Source organism: Kogia breviceps, chromosome 12 (assembly GCF_026419965.1).
Source record: "Kogia breviceps isolate mKogBre1 chromosome 12, mKogBre1 haplotype 1, whole genome shotgun sequence".
NCBI classification, from domain to species: Eukaryota; Metazoa; Chordata; class Mammalia; order Artiodactyla; family Physeteridae; genus Kogia; species Kogia breviceps.
Genome location: NC_081321.1, coordinates 30612894 through 30638287, shown reverse-complemented (window position 1 = coordinate 30638287; position 25394 = coordinate 30612894). Strand labels below are relative to the sequence as shown.

Here is a 25394-nt window from a genome sequence, read left to right as displayed (position 1 = left end):
TTCCCTGCATCGGCAGGCGGACTCTCAACCACTGCGTCACCAGGGAAGCCCTGGAAGGCGGATTTTTTACCACTGGACCACGAGAGAAGTCCTCAACATATATATTATTGATAATATTGCCTTTAGTTTTGTGGAATGGCTTTATAATAACATGTATAAGTTTTGAAAACTTGCACCTGTGTTAGGGGCTCACTGACATTTAAAATGATTTACTTTCAGTGGCTGTTTTATTTACTGACTTCCTACTAGTTGTATATGTTTGCTTTTTCCTCTCTTTTTATTAGTGTGCTACAGTTGTTCTGAAATAGCAGTGGTTTGTTTGTATTTATCTACAAAACTGTTGCATGGAAACCCGTAGTTTTAGTCTTTTATGTACATGTGAATGAGCTGCATGCTGGTATGTAACTCCTGAATACCTTCACACACACACATGCTCTCTCTCTACTTGAAAACAAAAATAAAAATAAAGGAAAATACATATGTTGGAATACTGATAAAGTACAACAACTATGTTTATACCTATGTAGTTTTTGAAGTTGGCTCAGTACATTAAAGGGAGCGCATGCAGCATTTACTTTAATCTTGTGTTTTACTCAGTGGTTTTTCATACATGGGATAAATGGATGGTGTGGGATAAATACATACTCTGAAAAATATATAAATAATTATACATACTCTGATAAATACATGATCTCATTTCCATCCTGTGAATGCTGTTGTTTCATCATTCAACTCATAGCTTTCCTATTTTGAACATATTTTTCTCATCCTAGGACATATAATCAAAGGAGTTTCTTAGAAATTTTTTTTTACATTTCTAATTTGATTCAGTTGCTAAAACCAAATTGCCCATGTTGAGAGAACTTGGGCTGATGCTTATTATAGCATAGGGATTACAGTCATCATTCAAATTGTGACATGTGGATAATACTTACATTTTGGACATTTTTAGAAAATGTAGAGGACAGCACTGATGAGGATGTACCTTTAAACAGCCCAGGATCAGAAGGAAGGTAAGAGAGGCTTTCGAAACTTAATAGATTTGACTTATTTCTATAATATTTTAAATACTTTTATCCTGTGCATCAAAAAATTACCATAAAACAAATAATTTTGGATTTTATGGCTAAGTGAAGAGAACTAGAAACAGTAATATGGAAGCCAAACTAAGTAATGCTTAACTATCAAAAACTTTAAAATAAAAATACTGGGATATTTAAGGATGGAAAATGGACTATTTTACTTAGTTTATTTTGATTTTAAATATTGTCTTTCTGTGTTTTCTGTAGGCATATAAATTTTTTTCCATACTTGTACTCATTAGAGGACATACAGTTTTCTATAAGTTCCCTTTTAATCATGTGGTTAATTACTTATTTGCACATAGCTCACTCTCTTCAGACCTTATGAAGCTTTGTGGTGAAGTGAAACCTAAAAGCAAGGTAAGGAGAATTGAAAATACCAGGTAAACATTTTTTCTGCTGTTCTTTATTGTCACTATTAATCACATAGGCCTCAGGTTTGACTCTTAATAGGTCAGCAAGTAGGCATGCTTTTACCAAAGATTTCATGTGTAAGAAATTTAGTTCTTTATCATATTCCCCCTTGAAAAAAATTTATATTGAAAAATTGCTCCTTTGTGAAACTTGTGATTTACTGTATTCTTGTACTTTTTCTACTAGATAAGATATGATTATGGAAAACAATCCTTAAAAATAATTTAGATTGACAGGAGATTTTTGAAATTTTAACATTCTAGTATGTCCTTAAGTATTCCTTATTTATTTTGTTTAACTGTGTCTTGAGATGGTTTGAATAGGCCAACTCTTAATCATCATTTTGTATTGAAAGTTGACGCTATAATGTATGTTTGTGAAGCTTGAAAAAACAAAAGATACATACTGTTAAAAATGTTAAAAGAAACACATGGTATATTTCAGATTGAGTGTTGGTAGCATTTGATACTAGATGAATTAACTATCTTAAGATGTTTGAAAACAAAGAATTCTTGCAGTGCTTAGTAAATATTTGTTGAATGAATGGATGAAATCAGGACTCAAAAGAATAATACTGTGCTAATGGACAGGATGGATTTAAGGCCCACAGTGGTTAGCCAGGTAATATAAATGAGTAATTTGGCTGGATGTCAGGTAATTAATAGGGGTCATTATGATTACCTGAAGTGGACATGCTCCATCTAAAGCAAATAGCCACCACTCAACTACTGCTTATTTTTGCCATGATGGAATATGGGCCTAAGGCTACCAGATCCTCAACTTTTTAAAGAGAAGCTTTAAATATGGATTTTAATGGAGAATTTCCTTATCTTTAAAATACTGGGCTTGCCAACTGAAAAACATCTCCAGTCTTTATGTATGGTCCTTGAGCTACTGGCTTGGTGACATGTGGTTTGTGTTTTATTATTCTAAGTGACTAAGCAGAAGTTACCAAAACTCAAAGAAAACATTCTAGTATAGTTTGGATCCAGTCTTAAGTGGAGGAGAGAATCTCCTAAGGTAACTTGGTCTTTCAAGCCTTGTGAAAGCCAGAGAGAAATGTGAAGTGGTAGCCTAAAGGTCATCTCCTAAAAAAAACCACTGTGGTTAGGAATTCCCAAGAAAATGACTCAATTTTCAGTAGGGAGAACTGACAGGGTAAAAGGTTGGCCTGCAGTGCTTTCTCTTTCCAAAAGTTTTCTGGTAATATCTACCACTCCTTTTGCACTGCAAAGATGCCTAAAAGGTTCTCATCTTATTTATTTTTCACTCATTGAAAAAATGAAGTTGCATATGTATCTTAAATAGGTATTTACCAGCACTATGTTAAATGCAGGGGATACAAAGTTGAATAAAACAGGTTGTCTGCCCTTTGGAGGTTTCTAATCTGGTAAACACCATGATTATCTGTTAGTACATTAGCGATAGCAGCCAACTCTAAGCGTTGACAGCATGGTGGTCCCATTGGTTTTTCAGGAGTGTGGCGGGGAATGCTTACGGTAAACTTGGATTCTAGGAAAATAACCTTGACCTGCCTCACCATGCTGCCAAAAGCTGGTATGGACTGGTGGTAGATATCCAGCAGGCAGATTAAACACCCACTTAAAGCATCAGGGGGGCAAGGTCATAAAAAAGGAGAAACAGATGTAAAAATTCATAGTAAAATGAAATTGAAATTTATATTAAATAAATCATCTAAGCCTGGGAAACATCAGAGTTTAGTTGAATGTCCCTGCAACTATCTTTTGGTTTAATTTCTTTTCTTTCTTTCTTTCTTTCTTTCTTTCTTTCTTTCTTTCTTTCTTTCTTTCTTTCTTTCTTTCTTTATTTATTTCTCTCTCTCTTTCTTTCTTTCTTCCTTCCTTCCTTCCTTCCTTCCTTCCTTCCTTCCTTTCTTTCTTTCTTTTTTTCCTTCTTTTTTTAATGATATGTTGAGGGAGCTGGCGATGAATGGCAGGATAGCACAATAATATTGGAGGCAGATTGCCTGCTTTTGAATCTGGCTTTGCCACTTACTAGCTGTGTGACTTTGGACTTTTAGCTTCTCGGTGCCTCAGTTCTCTCATTTGTGAATTGGGATAATGATAGTATATACTAATATAGTAAAATATTTAGAACAATTTCTGGCATACAATAGAAATGTTGGCTATTATTATGACCTCTAAGGGTCTTATCTGGCTGTAGCTCTGGCTTGTCACTATCTTACATGTTATGTTTGACACACTTGCTAGGGAAAGACACGCTAAATGTTTTACGTATTTCAAACTAATATTAAATATCGCCTAATCATCTTCCCTGCGAAAATTTGCACATGATCGCTTTTCCTTCCATTCTCTGACTAGGCCCGAAGGAGAACCACCACTCAAATGGAATTGCTGTATGCAGATAGCAGTGACCTAGCTTCAGACACTAGTACAGGAGATGCCCCCTTGCCTGGCCCTCTTACACCTGTTGCAGAAGGGCAAGAGATTGGAATGAATACAGAGACAAGTACTTCTGCTAGGGAAAAAGAGCTCCCTCCCCCATCTGGCTTCCCTTCTAAGATAGGCAGCATGTAAGTCTGGCCCAGCTACACTAACTTCCTTTCTTTTGGCTTTCTTTTTTTTTTTTAATGCATGTTGCTAATTTCTTATTTCTATTTTTAAAAATTTATGTAAATAAGATCTCTAGTTTTCAAAGTTATTTCTGTTAGGGGTTGTGTCTCCTAATTTTTGGACATTCAAAATAATTTAAATGAGATGTTCTTTGTTGAATTGCTTTGTCTTATTTCTAAGTTTTAGGGTCTTAAAGATTATAATTTTTATAAAGGCTGAGTTGTGAATTATAGACAAAATTTATTTAGAAACACCTAAACTAAAGTTATACCTATAAGACCATTATATAAAACAGAAGCTTTAAAGATTCTTAAATTTACTCTAAATTACATTATATCCTAGTTCTAAGAGCCTGGTCAGGATAGTAAACCTTTGCTGACACTTTTAAAGAAAAATACAAGTATCAGTTACAAATAATACATTTTGAATTTTCCTAATTCTTTGCCTTGAAGCACATTGCATGTCTGGGATGAGTGTACACACAAAGTATAAATATTGTATTATTAAAGATTTGAAGGAGGAAATATTACCTCTCCTATGATAATCTTAACAAAAAACATTCCATTCAAAACCAATCTTATTTAGAAATTTTTCATTATTATCTTGAGAACAAAGATTTCCCTACACAGGCCAGTGTGTGTTTGTGTGTGTGTGTGTGTGTGTGTGTGTGTGTTTGTGTGTGTGTGTGTTTTGTTAGTTTTCTTAAAATTACATCAGTCATTCACTGGTAAAGATTTTTAATGGCTTTTTTCCAAACTAACTCTCACATGTGATCTAGCAAATGATCTATTGAATGAACACATCATTGCATTGGGAAATATTGCCAAAAAAATGGTTCATACTATATGACTCTGTGAATAATAAAATATAACAAACTCCTCACCCTAACTTGAACATCTGTTTCCCATAACTTTCTTCATCTTATAAAGGTATTTTCACTGTCTTCCATTCAGTAAGCCCATCTGCTACCTTTAGTTCCAAAATTAGTTTTAATGACAGAACTATCTTGCATGTGCTTGAGGTGACTTATGTAATTAACTATTAGATTTGCTCTTAGAGATTGCTAACCAGTATAGCTTATGGCTTCAGTCCTTTTTTGATAAGTAGAAGAAATGCTTTTGGAGAAGGTAGTGATATAGAACTGAGAACAGATTTTAGAGACTCCTATGTGTTCAGCATTTAGTCTATCAGATGAATAGAGACTTTTGGAACTTCAAGACTAAATCTATGACCTGGAATCCAGAATTCAGGTAATACCTTCTTTTTGCCCTTTTGTTTTTCATTTTAAAAATGTATCATTCTTGACAGGTTGTAGAAAATGTCTTTTAGACACTGTCTCTTCAAATGATTTATTATCAAGTTTTCATAAATTAAGATGCTTGTGTAATTCTATACAAATTTAAAAGTTGGTCATGTGCTTGGTGCAGTAACTCTTATATCCCATTACTACATGACTTCCATTGCATAAAGTAAAAGAACTTACTCAAGTGGGCCTTATGATTTAAATAATACAAAACTTCTAAAATGTGATTTCCTCTAATTAGAAAATCAGGCACGTGAAGTTTAATTATATTTAGTTTTCACTTTCAAATAGGAATCATTGTAAGCCCATTCTGGGGATCCTGCTTGCTAATTCCTTAGTGGTTTTTTTCTGTATTAATAAAACTAGTCAAGGATAGCAAAAAATTCATTTTTTTCAATTAAAATTCATTACCACTGTACACAAAAATCAGTCTTAAATTGTTAATTACATAGCCACTATTGAACATTTAAAGTCTATAATAAAACAAAAATATTTTTAGTACTAAAATAGATATAGCTAACTAATACTTAAATACTAGTTAAGTAAAATGATTGTAGTTTTTTGTGATTACCTGTAGTATTCTTTTGTGACTGTGTAAATATTAATTCATTAAATCTCATTGTTTCTCACATTCTGATATTCTAATATTTTTGTTCTTGCAGAACTGTAAAGACAATTTTTCTTCAACTGAAGCAATTCTAATCAAACTTAAACACTTAATGTTTAAAATTTAAAAATTATTTTAGGTATTTGGCAGTATAGCACTGATGTTTACATTCAAAGTTAATGGGCATGTATGTATTTGGCAAAATTGGCAATTTAAAAATTAAATATATAGTTATCAAGCTCCCATTAATTAAAATAACTCATGTGATATTTTCCTGTCCTAGTTCTATTTCTTATTTCCAAATAATCTTTCTCAAGTTCCAGTTATTAATCTATTAAAAACTTGGGTTGACTATCTGCCAAACTTATATGTATGTATTTAAAATTAGATGATTACAGAACCTTTCTCTCTCTTAGTTCCAGACAGTCATCTGTATCAGAAAAAAAGCTACCAGAGCCTTCCCCTGTAACAAGGAGAAAGGCATATGAGAAAGGGGAAAAATCAAAGGCCAAGGAACAAAAACAGTAAGTTACCCATGCTTTTTATCTACTAGATTGTATAAAATGTCTGATGCACTTAGATGCTAAAGCACAATAGTGAAATTATTTTCCATATTCAGACTGGCTCTGGGTTTGTAACTGATTTCACTAATCAAGACAATCAGGTCCGCTGTTGGCTTGTATAAGTAGTCTAATTTTCTTGGTAACACATACCTGTAAATAAATTTGAGCACTTGTCCCCATTCATATAGTCTGATTTATTTTTCAATTATTTGTGCATATCATTTTGGAGATAATATACCTTTGAGGAGAGGTTTATTAAAATTACAATTCAAATAGTCTTCTAGAAAGTTTTGAAATTAATTTTGACTGTCACCTGATAAAACTGACATTGATTTCACCTTTTTAAAGTGGTTAACAAAAATCTAGTGTTAGAAGATGTGTGACTTGTGCCATTTTCTCGCTGTTCTTTTATGTTTAAATTGGTATTATCCTTAATTGATTTTTCTGTTGAAATATTTTAAAAGCTGTTTATGTGTTTTGTGAGGGTTAGTTTACTTAATAGTACACAATATAATCTGATGGTCCACTTACGTGGGCATTTGTAAATTGCTACACCACAACACACAGAAAGTTATAAATGGGTTAGAGCCACCGTCACCTCTTTACCCTGTGGCACACTGAGGTCTCCCTCAGGTCTCCTAAGGAGCTGCATATGGCAGGTAGATCTCTGACATGCTCTTGAGTAGGAGTATCAATGCTAATCTATATTTAAGTATTGGTAAAGCCAATTTCTTTAACATAAAAATAATTATGAAAGAAGTTTTCATATATTTTCTGTACCCAAGTGGATGACCTTATACCATCCTCCTCCCTTGTACCAACATGCACACTCTCTACTTTGACCACTGGTTTAGCTGACGTGAATGTCGTGGAAGTTGCTCTTCTAATCATCCTTGTTTCCTGTACTTAAAAATGTAATTTACCTGTTTCTACGGAATCGAATGTCTTAAGAATAAGCAGGAGATAGGGGATGGAGCAAATAAGTAATGTAAAAATAAATGAATGAATCAATTGAATAGGCAAATTCCTCTTAAACTCTCAGGGTCTGTTTCCTCATCTGTAAAGTGAACAACTTGCTCTCAACTTTAAAATTGTATAATTTTAAATTTGGCTTGCTTTATTTATACTGACTTTAGATTTTAGCAGACAAAACTTTTTCTTTAGTGCCACCTTGTGGCCAAGGTAACAAGATTCAGTGGAAAAAGAATTTTAACTAAATTGTTCAGAGTGCATTTTATCTTATAAAAAAGGAACAGAGGAAGAAAGGAAGCAAGGAAGGAATTCTATAATGAAAAGCTTTTTTTAAAAAGCATGTTTCTTACAACATTTCTAACAAATCAAAGCCAATTAAAGCCACCTATTTAATGTTCTTTTTTTCTTGTAGCTCAGATTCTGGAACCTCAGAGGCTAGTCTTTCACCTCCTTCTTCCCCACCAAGCCGGCCCCGTAATGAACTGAATGTTTTTAATCGTCTTACTGTTTCTCAGGGAAACACATCAGTTCAGCAGGATAAGTAAGTCATTATGTAAAAGAGCCCCAATTATTCATTATAATATTCTGAACCTTTCAATACAGTCTGTAGAAAACATTTAGCCTTCTCTCTGTGTGGGAGATGGACTTGTGAACTCTTGCCATATTTCATGTGTTTTTCCAATGGGAAATGAACCATATAGACAAAATTAAAGAAATTAATCTTCCTGCTGAACATTATTCCCTGCTATAGATTTGCATTGCTATAGTGAGCACTTGTCTTACCTTTTCTTTTACAAGTAAATTGGAATTGAGAAATCTTTGAGACCACCTGAAGTTAAATTTCTTGGGATTTTTCAGCTTCATTGAGCCTATAAAAGCCTCTATTCCAGATAGCCTGCATTGAAAAGAGGCAAATTTTTTAACCTTTGGTGGATATAACAGCTTACAAAAGCATTGCCATATGCGTAACATGTTGTTATCATTTGGTTGTTCTACAAATCCACCACAAAACTTGAGTAATTGTATTCTTGGGATAAAAGAGTACCTTTATGGGTGGAGGGGGTAGAACTCAGGGTGGGTTGTTGGGGAAGAGAAGTTGGAGGGGTATGGAAAATATAATTTTCATTAAATTTGAAGTGAAAAAATATTCCCACACTGAGCCAGAATCTCTCTTGCAAGAATTTTATACTAACAGTGTTGCCATAAGGTGTTTATTAACTCTGACTTGTCTGCTTTGATTTTGAATGATAACATTTTGGATAGTATAAGTACTTGATATTCAGTATCCCACACCAGTTCTTTGTTTTCTATGCTATAATCTCCCTGTATATATCAACGATTTCTGAAATTTACAGGGTATTGTCTAAGATCTGTCTGGAATGTTTAGATCATGCTAAATGGCTCTATAGACTTAGAGAGACACACCATCATTTTGAAAGATTCTTTAATCTACTTAATTTATGGATAACATTTTTGATTATATTTTAATATAGTTTAATCAGTTAGATTAAACTATATTAAAAATAGGTTTTAATATAGTTTAATCAGATGACATGTCCTTTCAAATGATCTAGATAGGTATTTTTTAAAATATTTTTTTAAAATATATTTTTAAAAAACCTCTTGAACATTGTTAAATCATACCCCTCATTTAACTGAGAAAGAGTAGAAGAACATTAGGAATGTCTTTAGGAAGTCCATTTTCACTAGTGATGATGAAGAATTAGTAAATTTTGTCTCCCTTGCATTCACAGTCATAAAATTTTTCTGTTGGTCTTTTGATAATCTCGACAATCTAATTATAGTTCCATATTTTTTACTGAAATAGTTTATGAGCTACCTACCAACGATTTGACTCTGTTGTAGTCTCTATAAACTAAAACTTAGAATAACTGACTACACTTTCAAAAAACTCACCTACCTTTTTAATGACTTTCTTTGGGCTCCTTTTTGAGTCTAACATATTTCACCAGCTAGAAGTAGGTCCCACACATTGTTCCTGATTACATAATGTGCCAGCACTCACTCTATCCTCATTCTTCCCAAGGATATTGTATAAGAGTACAAGCTGAATAGATTTTCATGATAACCAGACTTATTGTCAGTCCTGGAGGTTTCAGGTTAAGGCTGACAGGAGTGGCTCACCTGTTTTTAAAATCCCAGTAAAACCTCCCAACTATTACTGAGGGACTGCCTAATCAGAAGAACTCCATGTTTTTGAGATGAATTAAAATCAAAGGTTATTAAACTTTGAATGATTTGCTTTCCATGCAAACATATAATGTATTTGTGCAACTTTCACATGAGAGTCGAAATCTAAAGTGATTATCAAGAGGAATAAAGTTCATTAATGACTACTGAAACCGAAAAATTTTTCTACTTCTAGTCAAATTAAATAGAGCCTTGAAGTGATGTATTTCACTAGCTTGATGTTGTTCCTCTTCAGGGCCTACATTTTAGAAAGTGAGGATAGATGGGTTCTGTGGATCAGTAATAGAAAGTTTTTCCCACCAAATCTTGGTAGAAAACATAAGCACAAAATTTTAACTAATTTAGCTGTCACTGAATTTGCTGATATCTAGTGCAAATAGAAAAGCAGGGCACTGTAAAGGAAATGTTTGCTGTATTTCTGTTATTCATACTGTTGAATCAGTTCAATCTCAGTGTCTTTACCTGTTGACATCTGTATTCTTTTCCCTCATAATTCTAACTCTTTCACTATAGGTCTGATGAAAGTGATTCCTCTCTGTCGGAGGTACACAGGTACTTTCTCACTTTCCTACGTTCTGGCATTTCATTGATGTTCTAAAATGCCTTCCTAGAAACTTTAAACAAATCTCATTTTTGTTGCATTCATAACTTGTAAACCATATAAATGCACTGATGTTTTTAAACATTAATTTTAATATATTTTTGTGATCATACCTTTCAAAGTAGTGGTAAACTTTTTTATATAATAGCATAAAAATTTGTGCTATTTGTATTCTGTCTATAACCTAAAACTTTTCTTTAAAGAAATTAAGTTCTTTGAAAATTAATGCAAAAGTTTGCTCCTCAATGGGTTTTCCACCTCAAGGCATGGGAAGTGAATAAGGTATTTTTTCATGTTGATTTATCGATTTTAAATAAAAAGTTTATGGCAGGCTTTGTGATTTTTAAAAAAAAGGTATACTAAGGGAAAAAAAGGACATTATGGTACCTAAAATACAGAAATATACAGAAAGTAAAAGAATTTTTAAAACGTAATAAATAGTTTTAACAGGTAGATGCTGTTTTTCAAATAACAATGTTGTGTTTTCTCATGTTTATGGGTTTTTTGGACTCCTAATTTCTTTTTTCCTTTCATTTCCTCTTCCCACTAATCAGTTTGTCTCCTCTCTCTTTGCACTTCTTTCCCATGTTTTATGGCCATTTTCCTGATCATCAGTAGATCCTCCAGAAGGTAGGCAGGGGAAGGGAGAGGAAATTAATCTTATTCACGTATTACAAGAAGACTTTACTGGTTTTGCATAGACCAGAAATAAGCATTTTTTCCCTTCACATCAGATCTGTTCTATAAGTTTGCAATATTTAACCTTAACTTAAACTATTTTAATGTTGATTTATATACTTCAGAATGTGGATAGATTAATTTTAATAGAGAAAGAAATATCATGGATTTATGTTTCCAATTTCTGTACTTTTTCTATTACCTTTTGTATAAGGTAATCTCTATAAAATATTAACTAACATTCTGAATATTTTAGAGTATCTTTCAGTATCTAATAAATATGATGCTATATTTAATGTTGACATTATTTTTCTTCAGAAGTCTGAATAAATAAAACACATGAAAAAGAGACATCCTGGTCTCTAGGGCTATGCCATACATAAGTTACTGGAGGCAAATATTCACTTTTGTAATAGTCAACCTTTGACATGACAGAATTGTGTTGCACATTATATCATCAGGAAACATTAATAGAGTCTTAGGATAAAGATAGTAATCTGAAGGAAGGAACTCTTTTGGAGACATAGTGCTAAATAACCAAGGGTACTGTTTAGCTTTTTTCTTAGGATGATTTGTGTCATTAAATGCAGATCAAAACAGCTCATAGGTTATTAATATTAATTCTTTTCTTTATAATCAGCTTGTTAGAATATACATTCATATATATTTAATGTTTTAGAAGAGCAGCAATTGACTATGCATTAGATCATAACTTTTCAACATTTGAAGCAATAGTTATAATTTGATGGCTTCAGTTCATAGCTATAAACTCCACATAATATTGATAGGACTTCAAAATTGCAGTTTTAGACTTTTGAGGCGGTTTTGCTACCATTTCAGTTTTAATCTGGTTAAGTTCTTAGATTATCAACAAGTTACTGAGTATTAATTTCAAGAATCTCAAATTGATGTCTGAATGCAAATGATACTTTGGATTTTGTAATTATACACCCATGTGGTAACAATTCCTGGTCTTATTTCTGGTAACAGGGAACTCCCTTCACTTTTTGAAATCATTATAACTAAATCCCCAAAATAAAGTTTTTTTTTTTAATCCTAAGCCTAATTTACCTCCTTTAAATTTTTATTCATTGGTCTGTCATCAGCCCTCCTGAGCTATGCTAGATTTAATCCAGTATACCTTTTTTGTGTGTATGTGCCAGCTCTTTAAATATTCAGCTATTTAACTGTGCTTTTGTATGCTCTCTCCGACGAAGGTTCTCTTATCAGCTCAATAGTTTTAGATTCATCTGTTCCTAATATGATATAGTCTGCAGATCCTTCTTTCTGCTACCACTGTTTTGGAAAATCTCTGATTTTTCAAAGCTGTTCTTAAAATGTGGCATCTGGAACTCAGCCTCATTCCAGATGTGGCCTTGGCAGAATATCGTAGCTCTATTGCTTTCTTTCTCCTGAAATACTTACTTCTATTGCACAAATCGTTGAAAGTGTTGGTAGAGGAATCATAAATTGTTGATCCATTGATCTTGTATTCAATAAACAAATTTCTTTAGCTTTTAAAATCTAATTAAGCCCCTTTCCTACTTGGAGCATTCTGTTCTATCTTCAACTTAAATGCTATGTTTTTATCCAATGACTATTTTAGTACTAAGTACATACTTAAATGGATTTTTTTGGGTAATTTTTCCAGACAATACAGCTCTTTAATATATCAATTTAATAAACATGCCATATCTGTCTTGAGTTCTGGGGAAAGACTGACTAGATATTGAAGACCTTTTTCCAGACTGAGAGGAACATTGACTCTTTAGGAGTGACTCTTCAGCCACTGATGGAACTACCTTACTACAACAGTTTCATACTTATCCACCATGTCCATAGGGATATCATTTGAAAAGCTTTTTGCATGGACCTTATTGGAATCAACATATATTGTGAATATGACAGTCCCCTAATTTCCTGCCTACTAATGCTACAAGGACCTTCCCCTGTGAGATGTTCTCTCTTACTGATGAGCATTTAAGTGTTTGTAATTATTTGTTTAATATTTTCCTCTGAGACTCAGCAAGAAGTTTTACTCATCTGGAATTTCTGAAATCCACTTTTTTTTCTCCTTTCTGGAAAATTGGGTCTACATGTTTTATCCCCTTTATTGATCCTCTTAGTATACCAGCAGTGATTTTGCCTGGTATATACTTTTTTTTTTTTTTTTTTTTGCAATGGTATATACTTTCACAAACCTGTGATCTAATGATTTAAAAACAGAAATACTTGAACTCACTGAATAAGTCTTCATTGTCAGATCTAATGCATCTTGGGCTTACATTTCTTCTTAATTATTTCTGTCCCTTGCAATGAGAAAGGTTGTTCTCATTCATCAGGAAGATGGAAACAGACAGTTTTGTTTTATTCCTGAATCTGTCCTAACATTATGCCATCTGTCTTATATAATGGACATATTTCAACATAGTTTTTCTTCCTGCTCTGAGCAAAGATACATCCAACTTATATATTTATCATTTCTTAATTCACTCTCATTTTTAGTCTTCTCAATACAATTATTTCAGTTCAGATCCTGTCTTAACCTCCTTTGGGGTAGGGACAGTGTTTTTGATAAATTTTATGTTTTCATAGTTCATAGTCCAGTGGCATAAAGTAGAAATTCCAGAAATATTAAAATTATGAGAAATTTCCCTAAAGAGCATCACTATACTTTTAAAATCTTACTCATTTTTAAAAATCGTCTTTGAGATTGTTAGAGTTTTAAAAGTTTTTGTTACTTTTGAGCCATTCTCCCTATGCAATCATTCTTGTATTTATTCAAATTTGTTTGAAATTTGCTTCCTTAGTATTTTAGGTGGTATGTATTATACTTTCTTTAGAATGTCTTTTTTGACATAGAGTCGCATTCCAAGCTGATAGTCACGTCTTCCAGTTATCCATCATTTATGCTTTCTCATTTTTCATAATTCACAGTATTTGAACAGCTCCCAATATTACTTCATTAAATTTTGAAGAGATGAAATTGTTAATAAGAAAATCCAGTTTATCATGACTGTTCTTTGCAGAATGAACCTGCTAGCTGATGCCTAATTAGTTGATGCACTCCATCACTACTATTATAATTTCACAGTTTGTCCTTTTGCTTAAAAAAGAGACAAGGGAGCAATCTGGATTTTATTACAGTACTAATTATTTAGAAAAACTTCTTAAAGCCAGAGAAAAAAATAAAAAGTAGTTTCATGATATAGCTACTAAAGTAAATCTTATTTTTTTCCCCCACCTCAGGGGCATAATCAACCCATTTCCAGCTTTGAAAGGAATCAGAGCTTCGCCACTTCAGTGTATTCACATAGCTGAAGGGCATACAAAAGCTGTGCTCTGTGTGGATTCTACTGATGATCTTCTCTTCACTGGATCAAAAGGTGCTAGTAGTTGTGCCATGTGGATATTTAACAAATTTTTTTAAATGATTACATTTTAACAGGTTTTTAAAAAATGTCAAACTGCTTAAGACACATAAGAATCTGAGAGATAATCTCATTCAACTCCTGAATTATATAAAATATAAAATCATTGCATAGTTTGGAAGAAAGTAAAATTTGTGTTGATGTTATGTGACTAGAATGGTGAGGGAATACATCTCCTTTTGGTAATTGAGCACCTAATACATGCCAAGCCCTGAGCTTAGTAATGCAGGCTATATAAAAATCTACAAAAGGCCATTACAGTGTACAGTGTGGTAAGGAGAATAAGATGGGTAGCAACCACCATTTCTTGAGCACTTACTTTATGTCAGAGACTAGGCAAATTGTATCTCATTTAATTCTCACAATAACCCCAATGAAATACATGTTGCATCTTAATTTTACAGATGAAGAAGCTGAAGAGTCAAGAAATTAAATAATTTTCCCAGATAAACTTAACTAGTAAGTGAAAGAGCCAGGATTAGAAACCTAGGTCTACTCATCTCCAAACCTGCACTCTTAACCCCTTCGGTGCAGTTGCAGGCAACTAGAAATTAACTGTAAACGATTTGAAGAGTTATAGACAAAGAGTTTCGGGGTTTCAGAAAAGGGAGAGATTATGCTAAATTGTGAAAAATAAGGAAGGCTTTGATAAGGAGGCATTTAGGATGAACCTTGCAGGATTGTTTGGATTTGACAGGTAAGAACTGGCAACCAAGATTAAAGAACAGTGTAAGCAGAGACTTGGAGGTAGAAGTGGGTTTGGAAACTAAATTCAGTTGGATTGAAAAGTAGAGTATATGTAGGGGCAGTGGTGGACAGTGAGGTTAGAAAAGTGAGAAGGAAGCATGTACAGGAATTTGGGGAGCTAGTCAAAGCTTTTTAGCATTTAGGGATGTTACAAGGTGAGGGGAAAGTCTAGCTAGAACTTGTGAATTGTGAATAATGGCAAGTAATTCTCCAATTTAAAATATTTGCTCTGTAAAATAATTTTCTAATTATTCAAATTAAATTTATTAGTCCAGGATAATTAGATATTTAGCATGTCAAAAAAAATAGAGTAGTTTTATGATTATGTTTTTGGGTCAAAAATGAAATCAATCAGTGACCCCTGGAAAAGAAAGGTGTGTGTATTCCCACGTAATGGAGTGTGGTGAGTACGTAAAAGAGTGATCAAAGCAAAAAGTCTCAAAGAGGCTGATTTGGGATTGCCATTTTAAATTCAGGAGCAATTTGAAACAAGATTCTCTTAATATGTCTATTTCAAAATTTTGTATAATTATTTTTTAATACCATATAATGCATACATCAGATATCCTGGCTTTCATCTAATCCTTTATACCTACTTTGCCCTTGAACCTGCTGCAAAGTGTCAAGGATAGAGTTAGGATGCCTGCTGCAAGTTAATTAAATAATTACTGTTTTCTTATCTCATTTTTTTTCTCATAGAAGAGAAATTGTTATTGTTAAGAGAATCTAATTTAGCTCATATTGACAGTATTTCCTCTTTTTTATTTGTTTGTTTTTAGATCGTACTTGTAAAGTATGGAATCTGGTGACCGGGCAGGAGATAATGTCTCTGGGAGGTCATCCCAACAATGTAGTATCTGTAAAATACTGTAATTATACAAGTTTGGTCTTCACTGTGTCAACATCTTATATTAAGGTGTGGGATATCAGAGATTCAGCAAAGTGCATTCGAACGCTAACGTAAGTAACTTAAAGACAAACAGCATAAGGGGCAAATAGTTCTTGTTTACAAAATGTAAGAAAAGATAGACCCATTTATGCATTTTTGTTTATTTATACCTATCCACTTGCAAAGAATATGAAAGTGTTTATAATAAGAACACAGGTAAAATAAGCTGAAAAAAACTATTGAGAAAATAAAATACAGTAGCTCAATATTAAACAGGAAAGGAGAAGTCATATTTGATCTGTGACTAAATACACATTTCATATTTCCTCCCTCCCAAATAACTAAGGAATTAAATTTTCATAGTATTCATTAATTGATGTAGTTAAATGATTTACATTACTTGCTTTAGATGAGTACCACTCCTTGGAAAATGGCTGAAATCACCATTATAGACTGTTAAGAAGTACTTGGAAAATTTAATTAGCATGTATTGAATAATACATGCTAATTAATTGAGGAGTTTTTTTAAGACTTACACTGCCTTGGTGCTAGCCTATATTTCATAACTGTAGGTTATGTTGGACAATTGGAGGATGAATTTGTTTTCTACATCTTTTATCATATATGTATGTCTTTAAAATATAGAGCAAATAGTGATTCTTTTTGCCATAAGATTGATGAACTGTTTTACATAATCAAAATTAAGGTGAACTCTGTTGGTTTAAATAAGAGAAGGGAGCATAGGAATGGTTAATTTTTACTAATTTGTAGAGTGAGGATTATTAACATTTAAGTGCTATTTTATATTTTAAGAATTACTAATTATTTACTGTACTGAATACAGGTCTCTTGTGGAAAATTTTGTAGAAAAAAACCACTGTATCTTACGTTAGAAATTTACCAATCCAGTTGACTCATTAAAATCAAATTTGAAAAGATTGATTATAACCTGGTATTTTAGAAGTTTGCTAATAAAATGTTTCAAAATTAAAAATATACTTGCCATTTAGAATTTAGCTGAGGAAATAGAAATAAATCATATTTAAGTATTTTGCATATAGTAAGTAATCCTTATATGATTGGGTTAAAATAAACAAAAACTGAAAATAAAAAGTCCTTGGTGTCTTTAATTCATAAGGGCAAATCTTATATATGAAAGGAATACTAGTAGGCTTTTTCTTCAGGGAACTTCTGGAAGCTGCAGGAAAATGAATTAATTTTGTGACACTGTATCATTTGAGTTTTTTTGGTCTTTGTCATCTAATCTTTTCTGAATCATATTTAAGTCATCCCTAACAGGGCCCAGAATTCCTAGTGTTATAATAACTTGCAAATTAAGAGTTTTAAGCCATGTCATCTTGTTTTCTTCATTCATTTATTCATTTATCTATCAAAATGTTTATTTATTAGTGTGTATGAGGTGCTGTGCTAGGCACAGTGCATACAGTGACCAAAGAACACAGATCTTCTTGTTGTCTACAGCCAATTTCCTAGGAATTTAAGGAATTCTAAGACTAACTCTTGTCCAGAAATGTGACTTATTTTGCTTGACTTTGTCTCTGTTAAGGTCTTCAGGTCAAGTTACTCTTGGAGATGCTTGTTCTGCCACCACCAGCCGGACAGTTGCTATTCCTTCTGGGGAAAACCAAATCAATCAAATTGCACTGAACCCAACTGGCACCTTCCTCTATGCAGCTTCTGGAAATGCTGTCAGAATGTGGGATCTTAAAAGGTAGAATTTTAAAGAAAATGTACTTCCTGTATATGACAAATGCAATTTTCACACATTAATAGCATTAGTGTGTGTGAAATCTAATTTGTATAACCCCAGAAGTTAATATAAAAACCTAGACTTTGCTGTTTGATTTAGCACCTCTGAATATCTATGTCCTCATTAGCAAACTCACAATTTTCCTTTCTTTTAATCTCCATTGCTGGGAAAAAATATATGAAGGAAAATAGCCTTTCTTAATATTTGTCTATAAGTTGTGTTGTTTACCAGGAAGAGAACGAGATGCTCATGCTAGTTGATGCTAGTTGCATCAGTACCTTTGAAAGAATTATTTTTTGTAACGTCACTTATGCATCATTATCTCAAAATTTTCAGTTTATAAACCATATAACTTTAAGCGTAAATCTTCACTGGATTTTTATAAATATAGAATTATATATATATACATGATGAAATATTAAGATGAAGTGAGTACAAAGAGAAAAATGATAAATTGAAATGTAAGGCACTACATTTTTTTTTTTTGCGGTACGCGGGCGTCTCACTGCTGTGGCCTCTCCCGTTGCGGAGCACAGGCTCCGGACGCGCAGGCCCAACGGCCATGGCTCACGGGCCCAGCCGCTTCGCGGCATGTGGGATCCTCACAGAACGGTGCACGAACCCGTGTCTCCTGCATCGGCAGGCAGACTCTCAACCACTGCGCCACCAGGGAAGCCCTAGGCATTACATCTTTGATTTGATTTTTTATTTGCTGTGAAGTATGAGCTTTTATCCTTCATTTGAGTGTTTATTTTAGCTTCTTTTCTAGTTCTTAAAAATTTGGCAGCAAGGGAATATTTATTTATTAATTAACAAATGCTTATTCAATATCAATTATGGCAGGCACTATACTAACACTTGTGGTAGGTACTGGGGATAAAGACTGAGCAAGACAAATTTGATATCCATCTTCTTAGAACTCATCTTGTAATGGAGGATAAAGGCCATTAAAAGGCAATCACAAGATTCTGAGTAAAGTTTGTAATTCAGGTAATATAGGTAATTCGGGTAATAATCCCATCTAGAAGGGCTTTGTCAGTAGTAAATGAAAGGGAAATTTATTTTAGAAATTCTGAGGAAAACTGGTTATAACTTGTAACATTTTAATTCGTGACTGAGAAAGTATTATAAGCATAATTTATAGATAAATAAATGAGAGAGAAAGAGAAAGAAGAAACACAGTCATGAGTACTGTTTTAGAAATAAAAAGTAGAAAATTGAATACAGTGCTTGTTTAAGAAAATTAGGAACGAGATGAGGACTGGGTTTATTCTTGAAGATATTAAACTTGATTTGTAGTTGTAGTACCATGAAGGAAGATACTCAAAGTCATGACATGAGGCAGAAAAGATATCAGCTTTTGAAAATCTTTACACTTTCTTTTCTGAAAAGTTAGATCCTTTTTCAAGTTGCTTGATTTCAGCAACATGATAATTACAGATTCATCTTAACAAAGTAACTAAGAAAAGAGTTACAAGAAATAATAATATTCTAGAAGGCAAATACATCTCTGTATTCCAGCAGCTTGATTTGAGGTAGGACTATGAAACAAAGGTTCATTGTCACCCCCTGACAATGGGCATCACATGCTTTTCTACCAGTCAGATATATTCCTGGTCATTTTCATGTCTTTGTAATAACTGATGAAATGGACTACCTGTATTTCTGACATGCATGTATATACACATATGTGTGTATACATGTATGTGTATATGTGTAAACATGTATGTATATGATGGGTGTACATATATGTGTATGTGTGTATGTGAGAATATATGTTAGTGTAGTAAAATAATCTTTCTTTCTTCATATTGTTGTTTTCTAGTTATATCAGTGACATAGTTGTTTTAATCAAATTTCAAATTGGCCCTAATAACATCAATCATATGTCTATAACATGTTGAGACATTTAACAGATTAAGGTTTACCTGGACTTAGGTTAGAGTTAAAATTAGTCTTTAGCAAGATTTTTGAGTTTTGATTTTTTTTTTTTTTAACTACCTGAATGATATTAGTTGCTTTGGAATAACTTATTTAGGACTCCTCACACTTCCATCAGAGAATTGATTAGTTTGGCCATTATTTTTACTCTTAATTTGAACAGAGTTGCATAGAGGTGGAGTTAAAAAGAACAGTTTTAGCAAAGACTGTTGATTATTTTTGCTGAGGCTTAGGCTCAATATGCTAAGAAATATTTTCAAACAAAATTATTTTTCTTTCTTTTTAAAGGTTTCAGTCCACAGGAAAGTTAACGGGACACCTAGGCCCTGTTATGTGTCTTACTGTAGATCAGATTTCTAGTGGACAAGATTTAATCATCACTGGCTCCAAGGATCATTATATCAAAGTGTGTATAATAAAGTTATTTAATTACATTCTCCTATTAAATGATAGATTTGAAGTATTGAGATGAACCTGGGACCCTTTTCTCTTAATCAGTTTTCTTTTTTCTCATTTCTAACCTTTGCTTTTTCTTCCTGATCTTTGCCTCACTCGGTTCCTGGTTGTGTTGTCATATTATTCAAACATGTATTCTCACTTTTCATAGAAGATAGGTTGGGAGGGATTTTAAAGAATTTTTTGGCTCAGTCATCCAACTAATGCTTAAGTCTCATCATCACCACCTTTAATGCTGAACATGTTATGGTCTTCATATTTTATGCAAGTAGCAGATAAGATGAGGAGAGAAGCATAGTTTAACTCTGGAGATGTTAAATTTGAGATGCTAGTAGAGGACCTTCTCATGTAGTCCAGCAGGCCATTTGAAAGGCAAGTCCAGGGCTCAAGATAAGTTATGACTAGACATGTAAGTTTTGGAGCTGTTCAAATAGAAGCAGATGATTAAGGAGTTAGAGTAGTTGACATGGCCAAAGGAGAGGGGTTGATATGACTCAGCTTGGGGAATCCTATAAGAACCAATGGGAATAAAAGAGAGGAAACAATAATAAAGAGAGATAGGAAGAGTATAAGTACTCTTTTTTAGAAACTTTGATTAAGAGATGAGAAATCGGTTAGTGACTTGACAATAGAATGGTTAAGGTGAGAGGATTTTATATTTGGTAGACTTGAGCATGTTTATATGCTCAGGAAATGGGCTCAGTGGAGAGGGAAAGTGTGAAGAGTGAAGTGGTAGCTATTGGTGAATCAGATCAAAGATGTGAACCTTGGGAAAAAGTAGGTACACTTTAGCATCTGAAAAGAAGGGAAGGGTAAGAGAATGTTTGAGAATAAAAGGAAACTTTTGTAACTGGGAGGATGGTCCAGAAAGTTTATTTTTGGTCATACTAACCTTTTTAGGAAATCACAAGTTCAACAGTTAAGAGAGATGAGAGCAACTGAGGGGACTGAAAGGTTTTGAATAGCAGCTTTGGAGAATTTGAGATGACCACCAAGATTGCAGAGCTACTTAATAGTGTTTAAATAACAATCATATCATTTATTTGAATTTCAACTGGATTGATATGTAGCATTTTTATTATTTAACATATCATTTGTACACTCACACATGAGAAAATTGCTTGCCTTTCTTAAGAGCTTACAGACATGTAAACATGTGACATGTAAGCAAAAGTAGTGTGAAGATAGGGCTCAGGTTCACCCTGAGTCATTCATAGCAGGTTATTTTAGTTAAATTAGTAAAATAAAACAAATCATATCTGGTTAATATACATGTGTGTTTCTGTGAATGAACGCATATAGGTGCTTATTTGTAAGTTAAATAGGATGACTGCTTCCTTTCTGCTTTTATTTAGATGTTTGATGTAACTGAAGGGGCTCTTGGAGCTGTGAGTCCCACCCACAATTTCGAGCCCCCTCATTATGATGGCATTGAAGCATTAACCATACAAGGGGATAACCTATTTAGTGGTTCCAGAGATAATGGAATCAAGAAATGGGATTTAGCTCAAAAAGACCTTCTACAGGTAATGCAAAACCTTTTCATGGGATGGAGTGGGTATTTCAAAGTCACCAGTATTCTATATAAGAACACGAAGAGCCTCTATGTAGATTTTCATTGTTTAGGGATGGTATCAAAAGGGCTTCCTCTTAAAGAGTGTTTCATCATCACCCACCAGAGTTACTAATTATGAAAAGGGCAACATTCAACATTTAATGTGATATCTCCTAAATAAAAGGGGAATAGACTCTGATAAGTGTTGGAAGATCTGGGATTGCCCCATGCTTGTGTTTACTAAATGAAATCAGTCTTGGAGTAAAGCAGTCAGTTTCTCATTTTGTTTTTGTTTTTTTGTTTTATGTACACATATTCCAAAGAGTACCAAGTTTCACTAAGGTCAAAGCAGTCTAAATGATTCCTCATCTCATTTTCATACATTCAACAGTGGTGGTTCTCTCATTTCCTATAGAATGATAGTTGGATTGAAGTGTTCTGTCAACACAATCAAACATTGGTGGCTTTTCCTAATTCCCAGAGGAAGAAATTAGTTAACAGATAAAATTGTACTCAATTTCAGGCTTTTCCTTATAAATGTATGTGTGTGTATGTATTGCAATTCCTCCTACTTTCCTGCTTACAACCAGATGAAAACAAAATGAACAAGTAGCATGAATGTTAATAGAAAAAACCTGGCAACAGATGTATATATTGCACTCAAAAGCTTTTCTTTTATAGATATACATTCGTGGATGTGACTTTTATGTTATGTATATAAATATATTTATGCATAAAATATGGTATATTGTCTGAACTTACAATTATTGTTTACTCATTGTGAAATATATAGGTTAGCTCCAGCCTTCAACAAAAAGCTTTAGACCTCTATGTTCTCTTCCAAAATTTAAGGCAGTGATTTTATGAGACAATCCTTATAGATAGCCTACACACCAGGTTGTAGTTTTCAAACTAGTTATGTGAGAAACATTTTGGAGAAAGGTGAGATAGTTACTCCTTTGAAGAGAAAGTGATGTTTGAAAAATTCTGTATACTTTCCAGATGTTTTAGATTCTATAGATTTTTTTTTAACATTCTAGGCCTTTAATACTGATAACACTGATGATAACTAGTGAGACAAATTTAGGAGCAAATTACAGATTTATTTTTTTAAATCACGAAGAGTGACTTCACAGAAAATGATTTTTATGGTTTCCAGGCCAATTCAGTGTTCCAAATTTTGAATTTTGTCAATAAAAACTTTTGTAACTTATTTTGGTATGAAAATGTCAGTTTGGACTACTCCCCTTAAACTGCTGATTTTTCTTTTTTTTTCTCAGCAAGTTCCAAATGCACATAAGGATTGGGTCTGTGCCCTTGGAGTGATGCCAGGCCACCCAGTTTTGCTCAGTGGCTGCAGAGGGGGCATTCTGAAACTCTGGAACATAGATACCTTTGTGCCAGTTGGAGAGATGAAAGGTCATGAGAGTCCTATCAATGCCATATGTGTTAATTCCACCCACATTTTTACTGCAGCTGAGTAAGTTTCTCCTATGTGATCTTTCTCTACATTGTTTACTTGTATTCAGATTTAATAAATCCTGTAATTTGTAAATATCTGGAAATGTAGAACATATGAATCCTTTTATTACAGTTATTCTAATGTCTATTTATGATGTCTTATTTATATTTTCTGAGATACACTGTGAGCACTGAGTTTGGGCTCCCCTGGTTACATGGTAATAGTGTTACTCCTATATCGGCTCTCTGATTAGACTAAGAAGTCTGCTGCCAGATCTTCCCCTGGCGATTTTAATTTTTAAAAAATCATTCATAAGTGACTAGTTTCTAAAAGTTTTTTCCAGAAAGGCTTGTCATTCTTCACATTTAGACCAATTCATTTTAAAAAAACCAAAAACATGGTGCATCTTCCACCTCCTTTAAAGTTTAAGTACATAGTAATAATATCTACTTCCCTCTTAAGATGGCTGGATTGATTAATTTATTTGCTCATTTGCTTATTCATGATGAATCTCCTATGTGCCGGGCACTGTTCCAGACCCTTGGGAATAGAGAAGTGAACAAAATAGATACAAACCGTAGTTTCATTCTAAGGAGGAGAAAAGAACATAAATAAGTAAAATATGTTACATGGTGAGAGGTGCTATGGAGAAAAATAAAGCAAGGAAGGGGGATGAGAGCATCACTGGGGGGCAGGGGTTACACAATAGAGTGGTCAGTGAGGGCCTTACTGAGAAAGTGTCATTTAAGAAGATGTTTGAAGGAGGTTTAGAGATGTGACCATAAAAATGACATAATATGTATATAAGTACTTTGAAAAGGAAAGCATATATACTAACTGTAATGTGAGGTGTTCATCTCAATCAAATAAAATGTAATTTCTCATGAATATCTATCTTTAAAATCTCCCTATGTCATTTGTGTACCAATTATATTACTTAATTTGACCAACTGCTTGATTCGTCTGTCCTAAATGCATGATTACCCTGATTGTATTTTGAAACCTCTGCTATATTTCTCTGATGTCTCTTATTATTTGTGCTGTTTCCATTGAATCCCTCTTCTCATTTAGATTTACTTTCTCTCATCTCTAAAGTACATCAAAGCCAATTTCTTTTGTGTTTTTCTAAGGTGCTTACCTTTGGTGCTTCATTGATGCTATTTCCAAGATGCATTACTTTCTTAAGAGTCATCACTTTTATTTGTTCCCTTGGAAATTTGTTTTGTCCTTGACAATTTATGGGAAATAAATTAATATCCCTCAAAGCTGTGGGACACACAAGATAGGACTATAAAAGTATTATGTATCACTGAGGTCTGGTCGGTGAGGTATGATATAATACTTTTCTTCCATGATACAGTTTTATTTTTGAAGAACTGAAAATTTTCTGTTTACCCATGGAGCATCAGATGCAGATGTATTTACCATGTAACATAAAATCAGGAAAATAGCCAATAAAAGCAGAAGGCCTGTTTTCAAATTAGTGCTACTTATTTGTTATCTAACAAATGTTTGTATAGGGCTTGGTATCTACCAGGCATTGTTCTAAGTGTTTTCAGGCTTTAACTAATTTAGTCTTCATAAGAACTCTAGAAGGTGAGTATTATTATAATCCCTATTTTACAGGTGGGACTTTATCATTCAAAGTCCTTGTATAAGTAATTCTGTCATATCTGATTTCTGGATCTGTTGTCACTGATTGATCTTTCTTATGATTATGGGTGTCTTATTTTTTCTGCTTTTATGTCAAGTAACATTTTATTGAACATTGAACATTAATTATAGTATTGTGTTTTGAGTATCTGGATGTTGTTGTATTCCTTTAAAGAGTATTGGGCTTTGTTTGTCTAGCACATAAGTTACTTGTGGTTCAGCTCATATTTTTGAGACTTGTTTTTAACTCTTCTTGGATTTCTACTGAATGTCTTGACTGTTTGATGCTGTTCTCCACTGGTCAGAACCTGAACATCTCAGAGCCCTTTGTGAACTCTGGGATTTGTTTGACTTATACTCACTAGTAGTTTTTTGGTGTGGCCTTATAGTCTGATTCTACTCATGTGCAGCTTAACCTTCAGTCAAAGGCATTAGGGGACCCCTATGTAGATTGATGGAATTCT

General features: G+C 33.3%; 1 protein-coding gene across 9 annotated transcripts in view; it reads left to right on the top strand.

The window, feature by feature from the left end:
• KIF21A (kinesin family member 21A) overlaps positions 1–25394 on the top strand; it is a 159670-nt gene that overhangs the window by 130373 nt on the left and 3903 nt on the right. For 5 of the 9 annotated variants that reach the window (XM_067009066.1, XM_059082250.2, XM_067009067.1 and 2 more), the window contains 13 exons: positions 953–1013; positions 1388–1442; positions 3839–4050; positions 6417–6524; positions 7948–8076; positions 10260–10298; positions 10963–10977; positions 14275–14411; positions 15983–16163; positions 17660–17824; positions 20093–20210; positions 21616–21786; positions 23096–23295. In XM_067009066.1, coding sequence (XP_066865167.1) covers positions 953–1013; positions 1388–1442; positions 3839–4050; positions 6417–6524; positions 7948–8076; positions 10260–10298; positions 10963–10977; positions 14275–14411; positions 15983–16163; positions 17660–17824; positions 20093–20210; positions 21616–21786; positions 23096–23295 — 1591 coding nt within the window. The remainder of the gene's footprint in view (positions 1–952; positions 1014–1387; positions 1443–3838; positions 4051–6416; positions 6525–7947; positions 8077–10259; positions 10299–10962; positions 10978–14274; positions 14412–15982; positions 16164–17659; positions 17825–20092; positions 20211–21615; positions 21787–23095; positions 23296–25394) is intronic. The other 4 variants (XM_067009069.1, XM_067009068.1, XM_059082254.2 and 1 more) reach the window with 3 other exon arrangements.